Source organism: Tachypleus tridentatus, chromosome 7, assembly GCF_004210375.1.
Source record: "Tachypleus tridentatus isolate NWPU-2018 chromosome 7, ASM421037v1, whole genome shotgun sequence".
In the NCBI taxonomy this organism is placed as follows: Eukaryota; Metazoa; Arthropoda; class Merostomata; order Xiphosura; family Limulidae; genus Tachypleus; species Tachypleus tridentatus.
This window is the reverse complement of record NC_134831.1, coordinates 183004250-183020591: the sequence shown is the minus strand read 5'-3', so window position 1 is coordinate 183020591 and position 16342 is coordinate 183004250. Positions and strand designations below refer to the sequence as shown.

The 16342-nt window shown below is 34.8% G+C and overlaps 1 protein-coding gene across 1 annotated transcript; it reads left to right on the top strand.

The window, feature by feature from the left end:
• The first annotated feature begins 412 nt into the window (after positions 1-412).
• On the top strand, positions 413-16157 carry LOC143257423 (TWiK family of potassium channels protein 18-like). The gene is made up of 3 exons (XM_076516077.1): positions 413-1274; positions 14441-14661; positions 15224-16157. The coding sequence occupies exons 1-3, from the start codon at positions 713-715 to the stop codon at positions 15821-15823; spliced, it is 1383 nt and encodes a 460-aa protein (XP_076372192.1). The 5' UTR covers positions 413-712; the 3' UTR covers positions 15824-16157.
• The last annotated feature ends 185 nt before the right edge of the window (positions 16158-16342 follow it).

Genomic DNA, 16342 nt, shown 5'->3' with positions numbered 1-16342 from the left:
TGTTTTTTTTTACTCTTTAACATCACAAATATTTGCAACAAAATTCAGTCCAAAATGTTTTTTAAAAAATCGAGTTTTGCATGAAACACCGGCATTGAGAAATATACATTGTGGAAGGCAAACTCGTATGCATTAAACTGTACTATTTATTTTAAACTTTGCGAGCAAAAAATAGAAGAAAAACAACATTTGAAAAACTTGAAAAGTGAACATGTTTGGACAAAGCTAGCGTTAAATTGAATAAAGAATAGTACGCCCTTCTTCAAATAGAAAACTGCATCAAAGCCTGATGTGTTTCAAGTTATCCACTTTGATCGTTAGATAAACAATGAGGTAGTGTGGAGTTCGAGATGTTGCACGTGCAGTAAGATATTTTCAGCAGTAGTGGCAAGTACATTCCGCCGTCGCTAAGACTAATTGTGTTTCATCTGCACTCGGAGTATCTTTCAAATATCATATATTACTGGCCAGGAAAGGCAGCGAGAAGTCTCGTAGACGAGACGAAGCCTGGACCCGTCCATAAACGTACAAAATTTGGGGAAAACGAACTACTCACAAGCGTTTATCACGCTGTTTGGGTTGATAGAACGTCTCTCGGTGACCAGACATCTTTTCCAATGTGTGATTGAGAGTATGTACGTCTTTCTGTTAGGGAGAAATATATTTTGCTTCCGCTGATATTGACGTACCGTTCATAGTCCCATTCCAGGAAATGGAAACCACCTCATACTCAGAGCAAGATAGGCCTGAGCACCCGGACAGCACTATCGGAGTAAACCCATATCTGCACGGACGACATTCCAATTTGCCTAATTACAGCTGGCCAGGATGGCCGCGAGTGTCCAGTATGTGCGTGATCAACCCAATGCATATTGTCACCTTAACAGAGAAAAAGGAATCTCGAATCGTGCGATATGCTGAGAAGATAAAGGCAGTATCTGAGAAGTGGTTCACCCACGTGCTCTTGCTGTTGTTTCTTTTCGGATACGCAGCCTTAGGGGCTGTCATCTTTCAACTGATTGAAGGTCCTGTGGAGACGCAAGGAAAAGCAGACTTCGAAAGTATTCGCAAACTAATAATTAAAGACCTCTGGGAACTGTACGAGCGCCACGACACGGAACAAAACTGGCGAGAGCAGGCGAGTCGGCGATTCGTAGAGTATGAAGAACAGGTGTTACAAACCGTTAACAGCAGCGTCAAAACGAATATAGACAGTAAACAGTGGACATTCGTAGGGGCAATGTTTTACTGTGGAACCATCTTCACGACTATAGGTAAACCTAATAAACTGTATACTTGTTATTATAGGTTTCCTCTTATTATTGTTACGTTAATTAAACCCTCAAGATTCGATTGAATTTATGGCCCTTTATTACCAACAGATGTAACAATTAGATCTGAGCTTACACTCGAATAAAGCTTACAGTAAAGTAAACAGAGAAATCCTTTATACTATTACCCCTCAAGCAATGAATCTTACCATTTTAAAGCATGGTAATTAAGAGTTGCATATTATTTATATAACAACCTATAAACAGCGAAATATGTTAGTTTTCAGACAAATAGGAGTGGTGTTTATCAAGAAGTTACAAGTTAAGTATCTTAATCAACAGATAACTAGTGTTGTTTATCAGTAAGTTAAAAGTTAACCGTGTTAATCACTAGATACATAGTGGTGTTTATAAAAACATTAACAGTGTTAATCAAAAGATAATTAGTGATTTCTATGAACAATTTCATAATTAACCGTGTTTATCAACAAGAAAGTGTGGGTGTTTACTAAAAATTAAATGATTTATCGTGTTTATTAACACATAAAATGTGGAAAGTACCTATTAAGAATTAAAAACTTGAAGTAAAGGAGTTCTTTAAACTATATATAATCTACATATAACTGTTGTATTGAATTGTAGGAGTCTGAGTGTTACTACATTCCCTGATCTGTGAGTACCACATGAAAACAACCAACTGTTCATCACAGATTATGTTGCATGAAAATACATACACTATTAATTTATACAACAATTTTTACCTTTTGTGTACATTCTCAGGACAATGAACTGTCACATGGCCACGTATTATGTAAATTTTCCCAGAACAATGAATTACCGCATTACCAACTACGCTCTAAACTTCCGAGAACTACGAACTTTTCATAACCAAATATTATAATTTCTATAAATGAATTAAATAATAAAATAAAAACAAAGCTTACACTGAAAACTATTAAAATCTGGTTGATCCTCGATCGTAGGTTTTTCATTTGTGATGACACATCATCCTTCAAGGATAACTACATTATGCCAGCAGGTTGTTCCAAAAATATTGGATTGAGTGAATCATTCTTCAACAAGTAGTAATAGCTGACCTTGACATTAAGCCAACCCTTCTTATTTGTAACGAACTTTATTTAAAAACGTATAAGTGTTAATTGTATACTTGTCGAGTGATTACTTCAAGATCAGAATATCGCTTGTGTCTGAAAATTCTTAAATCTAAAGCAATTAAGAAAATTTATCATTAACTGGGTGATTATCATTAATCTCTCTCCAGTTTACAGTTGTAGTTAGTTCGTGTTTTTAGAAAAGAGAAACCTACACAATAAACTATCTGTTCTATGCCATGGGTATCGAATCTGGTTTTTGTCAAGAAGAAAGTTTATTCCCCGAGGCGGGGTTGGGGACAAATATAGTATGTCGGAATGTTAGAAAATTTAATCATAATTCAAGCAGACTAGACGTTCTCTACGGGCCTTTTTTTGTATACGAGTCGTTGTCATATGATAATTTTCATATAAACAAACAGTTGTCATTTTTATATGCACAAACTTTTGACGTATGAGAAAATCTTTTTTTTCATATCGTATCGAACCCTAGATTGTATGTGTTGTTAATCGGTAAACTAGGCTGGTATGGCCTAATGTTTGGCCGTTCGACTCGCAACCTCAGAGTCACCAGTTCGAATCCCGTCGCCAAACATGCTCATCCTATCCTGTTGCGTACTGAACTAGTCTCTCAGGAGTCAAAGTTTTTTGGCTTATAAAATTACCGTCTGACCCCAAACTTTGAGATTAAATTCGTCACATGAAAAAGGTCCGTAAATATACTGAAGACATAAAGAGAAACCAATACATTACAGTAACGTGATTCATAAAGGTGCTGACATAAAATTACAGTGATTTGGTTCATAAGGATGCTGACATAAAATTATAGTGATTTGGTTCATAAGGATGCTGACATAAAATTACAGTGATTTGGTTCATAAGGATGCTGACATAAAATTACAGTGATTTGGTTCATAAGGATGCTGACATAAAATTACAGTGATTTGGTTCATAAGGATGCTGACATAAAATTACAGTGATTTGGTTCATAAGGATGCTGACATAAAATTACAGTGATTTGGTTCATAAGGATGCTGACATAAAATTACAGTGATTTCATTCACAATGTTGTTGACACTAAATTACAGTGATTTGATTTATAAGGTTGCTGACACTAAACTACAGTAACTTGATGAATAAGGGTGCTGATATAAAATTACAATGATTTAGTTCATAAGGTTGTTGACACTAAACACAGTAAGTAACTTGATAAATAAGATTGTCGACACTAAACTACAGTAACTTGATAAATAAGGGTGCTGACATTGACATAAATAAGATTGTCGACACTAAACTACAGTAACTTGATGAATAAGGATGCTGACATAAAATTACAGTAACTTGATAAATAAGATTGTCGACACTAAACTACAGTAACTTGATAAATAAGGGTGCTGACATAAAATTACAGTAACTTGATAAATAAGATTGTCGACACTAAACTACAGTAACTTGATAAATAAGGGTGCTGATATAAAATTACAGTAACTTGATAAATAAGATTGTCGACACTAAACTACAGTAACTTGATAAATAAGGGTGCTGACATAAAATTACAGTGATTTCATTCACAATGTTGTTGACACTAAATTACAGTGATTTGATTTATAAGGTTGCTGACACTAAACTACAATAACTTGATGAATAAAGGTGCCAAAAAAATTACAGTGCTTTGGTTCATAAGGTTGTTTACACTAAATTACAGTGATTTGATTTACAGCCTTGTGCAAATTAATTGAAACAAATGGTCATTTTACAACATTTTCAGCATGGCGGCCGGTGTAGGCTCGCTGGACCCGCTGATTTCCTTTAATAGTCATTTTTTTACACAGACGGCGTTATTAGCTGTGTTTTGCAGTATGGTCGATCTATTTTAGGGATATATGACGACATTTTGAGGAATATTACGTCATTCGAAATTGCGTTAGAAGGGCAAGGAGACCAGTCAAAAAACACCTTCTTACCAACTGAATGAAGAAACAACGGTATCAATTAGGTCTGAAATACAAGAACTGGATGCAAGAGCAATGGAGGAAGGTGTTATTCAGTGACAAGACTCATTTCTTCGTACAGGGTGAAAGAAGTCTGCATGTTCGCAGATATTGTTTGTTTGTTTGTTTTAGAAATTCGCACAAAGCTACTCGAGGGCTATCTGTGCTAGCCGTCCCTAATTTAGCAGTGTAAGACTAGAGGGAAGGCAGTAGTCATCACCACCCACTGCCAACTCTTGGGCTAATCTTTTACCAACAAATAGTGGGATTGACCGTCACTTTATAACGCCCCCACGGCTGGGAGGGCGAGCATGTTTGGCGCGATGGGGATGCGAACCCGCGACCCTCAGATTACGAGTCGCACGCCTTAACACGCTTGGCCATGCCGGGCCTCGCAGATCACCAAGTGAGAAACTTCGAGAATCTCACATCAATCAGTTCGTAAAACATCCCTTGAAGAAGATGTTTTGGGGCTTTTTCAGCTACTATGGCATCAGAGACTCACATTTTGTAGAAGGTATGATGCGAGGACCACAGTACATCGAAGTTTTGCAGAGAAGAGTCGTTCCAGAATTGAAAAAGAAATTTCCAGATGGATCTGGCATTTTTCAGCAAGATCTGGCTCCGTGCCACACATCGAAACTTGTGAAGAATTTTATGACTACAACGCGAATAAAGGTGCTGGACTGGTCTGGAAACTCACCGGACATAAATCCTATTGAAAATCTTTGAGCGATTTGTAAAGAAAGACTTCGGGGAAAGGACTGTACTACGAAAGATAAGCTAATTGAGGCCATAATTGAGGTGTGGTACCGCGATCCAAAAATGAGTAAAGATTGTAGTCAACTCGTGGACTCGATATTAAAGCGGATTAATGATCTTCTGAAAAATAAAGGTGGTCATATCATGTATTAAATTGTGAGTAATTTTTGGATTCTCAGAAATAAAACGCAAAAAAATGAAAAAATCGTAATTTTCCGTCTTGTTTCAATTAATTTGCACAAGGGTGTACATCATGGAACAACACATCAATAGCAAGTTAAACAATACAACAGAACTATCTTAATGTATAAAATGAAACAACACATCAGTAGGAAGTGAAACAATACAACAAAACCTTCTTAATATATAACATTAAACAACACATCAATGGCTGTATAAGGTTGCTGACACTAAACTATAGTAACTTGATGAATAAGGGTGCTGACATAAAATTACAGTGATTTGATTCATAAGGTTGTTCACACTAAATTACAGTGATTTGATTTATAAGGTTGCTGACACTAAACTACAGTAACGTGATGAATAAAGGTGCTGACATAAAATTACACGGCAAGGTTAGGTGGTTAAGACTCTCAACTCGTAATCTAAGAGTCGCGGGTTCGAATCTCTGTCACATCAAACATGTTCTGCCTTTCAGTCGTGTGGGCGCTATAAGTGTTGGTCAATCTCACTATTCGTTCGTAAAAGAGTAGCCCAAGAGTTGGTTGTGGGTGATGATGACTAGTTGCCTTCCCTCCTGTCTTGCACTGCTAAATTAAGAACGTGTAGCATTGTGCTAAATTAAAAAAAAAAACAATAAATAAATTGTTGTGATTTGTTTCATGAGATTGTTAATAACGAATTATCGTGACTATTCATAAAGTCACTGACAATAAATTATAGTGACTTCATTCATAAAATTGCCTCACAATGAATTATAGTGACACGATTCACGAAATTACTGACTATATTATAGCAACTTGTTTCATACAGTAGCTTACAATAAGTTAGCGACTTGATTCACAAAGTTGCTGACAAAGAATTATAGTGAATCGAGTGGGGAAGTTGACGCCATAAAATAACTGGTTCATATTTTAAAAGAAAATATCGTTTCTTGGATAACTAGAAACTTGAATCATCGAGAGCATCTGAACATTTGTTTTTGCTGCTAATGAACCCTTTACGTAAGTTTTATTACTGACTTTATATCCTTAAACACCAGTAATATCAGGAAGGTTCCAGTATTTAGCATGAGTTAATATGGCCCCAAAGCGGAATTCTACTGGACAGAATTATTTGATCGCTGTATGACGTTTTTAGTTTAGTCCAACTTATGCAAGTATTTGAAAAGAACTTGACATAAATTAAACTTGTTACTTCGTTGACTAAAAAAATCAAACAAAAATCTCAAAAATATGGATGTAAGATATAGAACAACAGAATATCACACATTCTTAAGTTTCTAAATAACTCTAATTTGTTCCCTGATTGTTTGTAGCTGTATAAAACTTCATTTTATATCTTTTATTTTATTTCCTTTCTATCTTTGAAGCTGGTCGTCTCTATTATCAATCCATCACCAAACTTAATGTTTTAGTCAGCATTCTAAGCTCTGTAGAATATGTTTCCTGTCTATGAGAGATTTTCCAGCTCAGTTTGTTGTCATTACAGCGCAGAAAGATGTTGAATTATACTCACGTTGACACCACGTGGACTTCCAACTGTTCTCACGAAAAACTAAAACAATTCCTAAACAAATAAGCAGTGAAGTACTGTTTAACTAAGCCTTGTTCTCCAGGTTATACACTGATACACACCCACTTAAACAAACACACACAGACACACATAGGTATACACACACACTCTATATATATCTCTCACACACACAGGCATATATATATCTAATAAACAAAATTATTTGTGTATAAAATAACTGAAAATTCTTTAATGCATCATTAATGTCATAAAACCTGCATTCATGTCTAGTGTCTAACTACCTTCCTAAAATACACTTCTCATCTGACTAAAAAGAAAAACATACTAGCCACTGTGAGACAATTTATTAAAAACCTGGGCATGATCTATTAGTTAACGTACTCAGCTTATAAATTTAAGGGTTTGCGGACCACTGCCGAAAAAAAAACGCACTCCGGCTATTCAGACATACAAGCCTAACCTAAGACGGTACGTGAAAGTATCTTGTACAGCTTGAAGTTAATGATTAAGAGAATCAGTTTTGTTTGATTAGTGAAAAACAGTAACAAGGATAAAACATTGAATATCCATCACGTCTCAAAAACAGTAAATTAAACAAAAGGAAAACCAGAATCAGAAACAAGCACTTGAAGAGACGAGTATTTGGAGAAGTTATGCTTTGGCTTTATGGAATAAAAATGTGTAGCCACAAAAAAAAAATTACAAAATAAATTTTCTAAATATTTCAGAAAAACAACGTCACAACCTGTCTCAGTGTTACATCTACATCGGATGAATAAATTAAAATATAAGTACGTAAAACTAATATAGGCTTAGTATCCTAACTGATTCTATTACATTTGTTTTTATTCCAGGACCGTGAAACGCACACTAAAAGATTCATATTACATCATCCATAAACCACACGGTACTAACTGTTCTAACATTTAAACCAACTCATAATTAGGAAAGTCTTAAATCATCGATTCACATTCAGTCTTTGTGTTGGTGAGTGAAGTTTTCTTGAACCCTCATGCGTTGACTCATAGAGGATGATATATATACCTATACACAAATAAACCCATCTAATATTCTATACATGTATACATGTACATATTATTAAAAATCACTTGGCAACACTTTAATAACAATGAATCTAAAACAGAATTTTGCCCAATTAACACAAGAGCTATCTGAGCATTCTGGACTGATAGGCTCTAACCACTAGACCACGTTCGGCCGTTTTCAAAACTAGAAATTCTCTTTTGTGTTTTGCACCGAAATGTCTTTAATTACTTTTTCTGCATTAAAAGGACACATAGCTTTTTACAATGATATTAGACAAAAGCAAAGGAAGTATGTAAAATTCGTATTCGCTTTAAAATTTTTTTATATTTTTATATTTATACTTGAAACTTCACTTAACAGTTTTATAAAACAGACATGTTTTCCTGAAGACGACTCTATTCATTTCAGTATGTTGTTTCATTTATGGCACTTGTCTTGTATACGTTATTTCATCAACCACAAACAACGCTCAAACACATATTTTACATGAAAATAAAAAATTTTGAAATTAGTTTTCTCCAGCAATGTTGAACTTTTGAGCAATAGGTCTCTTTATTTCTTCGGTCTTCATATGATTTTACTAAAAGTTATGAAAATACCTAAGAGTAGTTTGAATTTTAGTCCCCTGACAAAAGCTGCTTTCTCAAGTCTGTGCATGCGTTCCAATATACTTTCTACGCTGGTGTGACAAATATGCGAGCAATTCCAGCATGGATACACTTACTCTCGTAACAGCTGATACAACTGTCACGTCAAATAACACGGTCTCTTATTACAATGTAAAGTATTCGTTCCAGGTTTTAGTTTAAACGCTTTGTACTTTCTAATGTTACAAACATTTGACAAGAACAAAACAAAGAAGCAGTGTATTTACTCACTATTGGCCCATTACACATTAATGGGAATTCTATCGTTAATCAAACCAGCTTCTGATACGTTTTTGTTGACAGAATGTATACGTTTTAAGAGTGCAATAACTTTTTAATTCTTAAGCCTAAAAGGATACCACTAAAGCCTACAAGAATACTATCGTGAATGGTGGTTTTATAGCCAAATAACGGCGCTATACATCGTCAAGTTAATGAAAAAAAGACACAAAAACAATATTCTTGACATGTCAGATTAAGAACAGTATAAATACTAAAAAAAACAAAACACGGTACGCCCGATCACTGGTAAACAAAGACCGAATTTTAATTGGTTTAAAACCGTTATCGAATTTATGATCATCAATAGAAAGGATGCATAGGCTTAGCGTAGTAGTTGCTGTTAACCCTCAATTTCATAACCTACAACAAGACTTTAACTTTAAAAGTATTGTTTGTTTGAATATCGTTGGTTGGCTTACATCGCATTCTTCTACTAGGCAGTAAGGAATTTCTCCTTAAGAAATTAAAAATACTTACGTTTTTCACGTCGTGGCCTCACAGTCAAGTTGTATGAGTTGTACGTTGTATCAAGTTTTATGCAAACTAACGGCTCTTTTTTCATTCACTTTCTCAACTAAACTGACAAGAAATACCAAAATAAATATATTCGATTCCAGTTTTCACTTTATAAGCGGTTCTCCAACTGGAATAAAAAAAAAAAGTACCGAATTTTGGAAAGTACCTACCATAAAAATTTCACAAGTGACCCTTAGACACAAAATCAAAGTGGAAACTCTAGATTCCAATTAGAGGGCGTTGAAACTGGTAAGATTTGTTAGTTTTGTGGATAATTATGTTTTTGTAAAATTAAACAGCGTCAAATTCGAACTAAAATTAAAATATCCGAAACTACTGCTACACCAAACGATAAGAAAATTGAACAGCAAGAACACTGAAATATTTTCCCTTAAATATCTGAACCAAACTGCATACTTCAGCTGTGTTCAGAACTGTTCAGAGAAATGTTGGATTAGGGCTCTCTCTCTGCGTTCATAAAATGTCTTCTGACCAATTAGAGAAATGTTAGATAATAGCTCCTTGCTTGTGTTTGTTAAATGTGTTCAGACACGATCAGAGAAATGTTGAACTAGGGTTTCCTTTTTGTGTTCGTAAAATTTTGTGTTCCAATTAACTTTGTGAAACAAAATATACTGTTCAGAAACATTAATCACATTCAACAAAAAATCTCCTATTACTGTTTATTTGCTTTTTGAAGTTACACAATGGACTATTTGTTTTCTGCCTATTAAGGGTATCAAAACCCGATTTCTAGTGTTATTCATCTGCAAACGTACCTTTGTACTACTGGAGGACACCTATTACTCCTGAAAAATAAATATAACATTTTTTTCGGTCACAGTGTCTTTCCTGTGTTCTTGCACAGTTGGGACCCTAGGAATTTACTTGAGCTACCCCTCTCTATGATCCTCTTAACTGCTACAAAACAACTATTATGCAGAGTTACACAGTGGACTATCTTCACTTTGTACAAACAAAACTGTTAATTATTCTTAAAATAATAGTTTGTTTTGAATTTCTCTCTAGCTCTTACTAATTGAGCAGTGATAGACTAGAAGGAAGGCACCTAGTCAATACCATGCACTCCCGAATCTTGGGCCGCTCTTTTACAAACGAACTGTGGAATTGGTCATGGCATCATAATCCCCCCATGAGTAAAATGGAACGAGTATGTTCGGTAATGGAGCATTTAACCCATAATTATCAGATTGCAAGTCCAACGCTCAGTTTTAAAATAATAAATAAAATGACTATATAAAATTACATTTGCTATAATGTTTTTACATGTTTGAGCCTGAAAAAAGTGGTTAAGAAACTGTAAGTAATTTTAAATATTATTTCACAAAGTGGCTACATTAAAAATAAACAAAAACGAAAGAAATAAACAAAGTTTTAGATATCTCTAGTAATACTTTTATGCCACAATTAAAGTTAAAAGATTAAGTGAGTTTATACCTCTTGGCTGTGTACCAAGCTCCTAAAGTACTTATTATTGATTCTGTGCTTTATTTAGATACCACCAGTCGGTTTCTGTCTCTGTTCCAGAGAAAAGATAAAGGTATTTAATGATATGATGTAAAAGGGCCCTTCCTTCTTTCTTTTATTTTCACTTCATATCTTACTTGTGACGTGATCGTGACGGTATATCGGCCAATAAAAACTTAGCTGTTAAAACACAGTTTGTATTTGATGATACAAAAGTTGTTAATGTGTACGATTCATTGAATACAAGTTCTTCTTTAGTTGATACAGACAATTTGCATAAGCTGGGACTCCAATGAAAATACCTCTCTAATTAGTAGATATCAACTGTTTTAGGAATCGCAATTAACGTTTTTAGACAAGTAATTAAACGGAAATGTTTTGAAAAGAATAAAAAAAACTAGTAACTAGAGCTAAAAAATAATTAATGCGCAGTTGGTTCATACATCTAAAGAAATATTGCAGTTTACGAATATTACTTAAAACTCGATTTTCAGTTCTAAAGATTGGTACCTTTTAAAAATCAAATTAGAATTTATAAAAAAAAGATAATTTCAACGATAGGATATTAACGTGAAAATCAACATTTGAAGAAGTTTTTAAGTGAATTTATGTTGTAACCAATCCTTCAGCAAGAGAATAAAAATAAATTACTGCGAAGTTATATTAAATAGTTCTTACTAATCATGTAAATACTGTTCGAAGCATCACGTTCATACATGGACCAAGTCAGAACGATTGATGCCAATTTACTAGTGGGTAATTTTTTGAGAACACCACTTATTGAATAATTATTGTTGTTTATTAAATCATTTTACTCTAAAAACTTGGAATGAAGTTGATTTATTACAAATTCTAAAGTAGAGAAAGTTGTCTTATATTTCAATATGTGTACGAGTTCAAAATATAGGCTTAGCCTGGGTAATAACAATGGCATTTTAACTTTGTTTCTATTTTCAGTTCAGATTCGTCCACAAAACAAAAAGCCTTTATCTTTGAACTAATTTTAGAAATGGTCGAATAGAAAAACTTCTGTATAATTATATTTATTATCCACACTAAATATAAGACAAGACTCAGTGCACGACGCAGTGAAGTTTCAATGGATCTCATTTCAAAGTTTATTTAAATAACAGCAGGTTTAATCTAGTTACGACCTACATTAGGCTTTCCATACAAGGGTTTAGGATATGGCATGCACACCCTGGCAGAACTTGTTTGTTTGTTTTTTAATTTCGCACCAAGCTACTCGAGGGCTATCTGTGCTAGCCGTCCCTAATTTTGCAGTGTAAGACCAGAGGGAAGGCAGCTAGTCATCACCACCCACCGCCAACTCTTGGGCTACTCTTTTACCAACGAATAGTGGGATTGACCGTCACATTATAACGCCCCCACGGCTGAATGGGCGAGCATGTTTGGCGCGACAGGGATGCGAATCCGCGACCCTCAGATTACGAGTCGCACGCCTTAACACGCTTGGCCATGCCGGGCCCTGGCGGGATTACTCTATAGAAAAGTTAAATTCAGAAAAATACTTAAAAGATAAAGGTCAGGTTTGCTACATTTTTTCTACAATCGCCCTTCTTGCAGAATGTAAATATAATTGGTTAACAGTGGCTTATGACGTCATTATCAATCTTCTTTCTCTTTCTTTATGATTTTATAAATTTACCAATTTATCTCTGTTTTGTTCGTCAAATGAAGAAAATATAAAGTTTGCGTTGTTTAATCAGTTTCTCTCACTTTTGTTTAAGATAACGACATCTTGTGTAAGGAGGACACTAAGTACATGTTGCATATGTATTTTTGTTATTTTATGTGCGGATTGTTCATCAGTTGAAAATTACTCTGTCATGGTCTTAATAAATAATACCAAAAATTATACTTTTACCGTTTCAAAATTATGAGCTGTAGGGTGCAACAAAAATAACTTTTGTAATAACCTTCTTTTAATAAAATATAAGTCAGGCAGATAAAACCCTAAGTTGTTTAAAATTAAATTTCGATGAATCAGTAATTTTGAGGCTGTTGTTGTAATAACAGGCCTGTGGAGAGCCTTTGCGATAAAGTCCTATGCCTCTAGTTAATCATATAAATTTAGCTCCGGTTGTTACGTAGTGTATATATCGCACTATCAATAATACGTTCTGTCGAACAATGAGAAGTCGTACAGATATTTAGAACAATGTCAACAGTATCGTAAATACCAGGAAATCACAAAAGTGAACACTTAAAGCTTAATGATTCACTTACGTTAACCAACAAATTTCCATTTTTCTCGCTTTCTCAACTGCTGTGAATAACCTGCTTACCTCGTAGTAATTTGTTGTTACTGCCACAAAGACAGTTACCCCAGGTATTGTTCCTCACACGTCGACAGTTACTCCAGGTCACATAACCGATCTTATCTCATGGTAGTATGTAAATGAGTCACGTTAGCTTCCGGTCACATGCTGTTCTTGTTGTTTATGTTATAGTAAACTACTTTAGGTAACCTGCTAAAACCACTGCAAAAAATCAAACTCCAGAATTTAACGTTGTAAGTCCACAAAATTACAACTGATCTGCTGAGGGACTAGTCACATGCTGCTGTATCCACAGCGAAAAATCAAACCCCGGATTTTAACGTTGTAAGTCTGTAAACTCATCGCTGATCCACATACACTGGAACATATAATTAAAAAAAAAACTGATATTTTAGCATTCAACTGCAAATAACCCATAGATGGTTTACGCATACGATGAAACAGTTCGATGTGACGATTCTTATTGAGTTACTTTGTTTTGTTGTTTTTTAGAGTATGTATCCGCCCGAGACATGAAAAGGGGAGTAATTCTGATTGAAATATTTTATTTTTATGTCTTCGGAATATTTAAAGGCTACATGTGAAGTTGCATAAGTAAAATCATTATCTCTTTTTCACTCGTAAGGATCCTGAAAACTTTGACATACTCAGACTTGTGGGATTGAAACTTTGAAATAAAGTATTCCAAAATCCAGAAACAACTTCATATCTAAACGTTTTGTTTTTCGTGATTTTTAGAAGTGAATGGAGCTTTCACTTTTAAAACTTTCACAAATGTTATTAACTGACAATTAATTTAGCAGCTTTGCATAGCGCAAAGTAACAGTTGTTGTTGTTTTGAATTCGGCACAAAGCTACACAATTGGCTATCTGTGCTCTGCCCACCACGGGTATGGAAGCCTGGCATTTAGCGTATAAATCCGGAGACATACCACTGAGCCACCGGGGGATCAAAGTAACAGTAATGAGTAAAGATTTTGAAATGCTATGCAGTACAATATTAATTACGTTTTCGTGATCGACTTCAAGCAGTTTTATTATATTTTTAAGACAGTTAAACCTATTTTGTTGTGTATTAAGTTCGTTTCGTTCTTTTATTAATGCAGTTAAAGTTGCTTTATGTACACGTATGTTCCTTGTATGAATTAGATTCTGTATTGAAACAGTTCATACGATCACCAGATACAGAAAAATAGAAATTTGAGCAAAGTTTAATTTCAAATTAACTTCATAAAGACGTGTCATCATCAGTTTTAGTAGTAAACACAGACTTGGGTGTGTTATCTTATTGTATTAACTTTACAGGTTATGGTAATATTTACCCTAAAACAAACGCGGGAAGAGCTGCCACCATCATCTATGCTTTCTTTGGAATTCCTCTGATGCTAATGGTTCTTGCCGATCTTGGAAAATTTTTCACCAGAACCATCAAAATCATCTACAGTTACATTCGACAGTTTTACCACACTAGAGAATGTCGAAAAATTCGGCGAATTGCTCGTAAAGATAAGAACCATCATACTCAGGTAAGTTGCTATACCACAAGGTTTTACCACACAGAAAGACAGCAGAGAACCATTCAAACAACATAAAAACCATCTTACTCAAGTTGCTACACCAGAAAGTTTTACCACACAGAAAGGTGACAGAGAATTACACAAACAACATGAAAAACCGTCCTACTCAGGTAAGTTGCTATACCAGAAAGTTTTTCCACACAGAAAGATGACGGAGAATAACACAATGTAAGAACCATCCAACTCAGGCAAGTTGCTACATCAGAAAGTTTTACCCCACAGAACGATGGCGGAGAATAACACAAACAATGTAAGAACCATCCAACTCAGGTAAGTTGCTACATCAGAAAGCCCTTATGTAACGTTTCGCAAAATTCAAAACAAACAAACTTTTGTAACACACGACTTGAATGAAAACTAATTGTCATAATTCCTTCTTCAATATGTGGTCGGTATAATGGACCGAGCCTGTGAACATTCGTTTAAAAACATCTTAATTATCAAAGTGGTTAATGAAATATGTTTTTCTTGAAGACTTAGTTTAAATTACTTTTTATTTAACTTATTTCAGTATCTGACGCTAAAGATAAACTCCGGCAACGAAACCATCCCAAGGAATCCTGTTTTGGAATCCACGGCCTTCAACGCATCAGAAAACATCAAAACTGATGATGACTCTGCTAAGTATAAAAAATCTGATTCATTCGAGGTTGATGACGAGTTCAACTTACCAATATCGCTCGGTTTGTTTTTCCTTGTCATTTACATTATGATCGGAGCATTTATTTTCACCCTGTGGGAAAACTGGAGCTTTTTTGAAGCGTTCTATTTTGTTTTTATTTCCATGAGTACTATAGGCTTTGGCGACTACGTTCCTGAACATCCCATCTACGTGATGGCTACCTTCATCTACCTACTGTTTGGCCTAGCCCTCACGTCGATGTGTATTAATGTTGTCCAGGAAAAACTTTCGGCTACTTTCGAAAAGGCCAAGGTCAGACTTGGAACTACAATGGGACTGGACGTGAACAGTCTTCTCCAAAACAACTTAGCTCCAGAACTGGCCAAAATGGAACTAGCAGAAGTACACAGTAGACGAAGTTCGAAGGAGGACTTATCTAATGAAGATATAAACAAACAAGACAGAAGCTTAAGAGCAAAAGATCGTTAATGTATGATTATTTAGGGCAGAGTTTAGGGTTTCACATGCTGCATATTCTTAAAGACAAAGAACTTGGGAAGCGAGATGTGGGTAGTAGAGACCTCTGTAGAGTAGGTTTTCTATGCCCTAGTGGTAAATGCTTTTATTCAGTGATACGTAGACCAGTGTTACACTGATTGTTCCAAAGAACAATTTTCGAAAATCTAATATTTTTAACTCAAAATGTTTAAGACCTTTAATCCTTCTAGTATCCTTAATAGCTAGACATGTTTGAGAATGTAAAATAAAAAAATACATATACCGTATTTACCCAAATATAATGCGCACTTTTTTCCTTCAAATACCTCCCGAAAATTTGGCCGCTCACGTATTATTTTCGCGCACTATGAATTTTTGTTAGATATTTTACCAGAAGCTTCTATTGAAAATCATTGAAACATCATTGAAGGTTTCAAAACGTGTGATATATTCAATGTAATTGATGAGAGACGAATGATAACATGATGTGGGAATCAAAATAAGATAAAG

Excerpts from the sequence above, each read along its gene's own strand:
- LOC143257423 (XM_076516077.1), top strand. The coding sequence starts at position 713 with ATGGAAACCACCTCATACTCAGAGCAAGATAGGCCTGAGCACCCGGAC. Across the intron at positions 1,275-14,440 it reads AACCATCTTCACGACTATAG|GTTATGGTAATATTTACCCT; the intron begins GTAAACCTAATA and ends TTAACTTTACAG. Across the intron at positions 14,662-15,223 it reads ATAAGAACCATCATACTCAG|TATCTGACGCTAAAGATAAA; the intron begins GTAAGTTGCTAT and ends AACTTATTTCAG.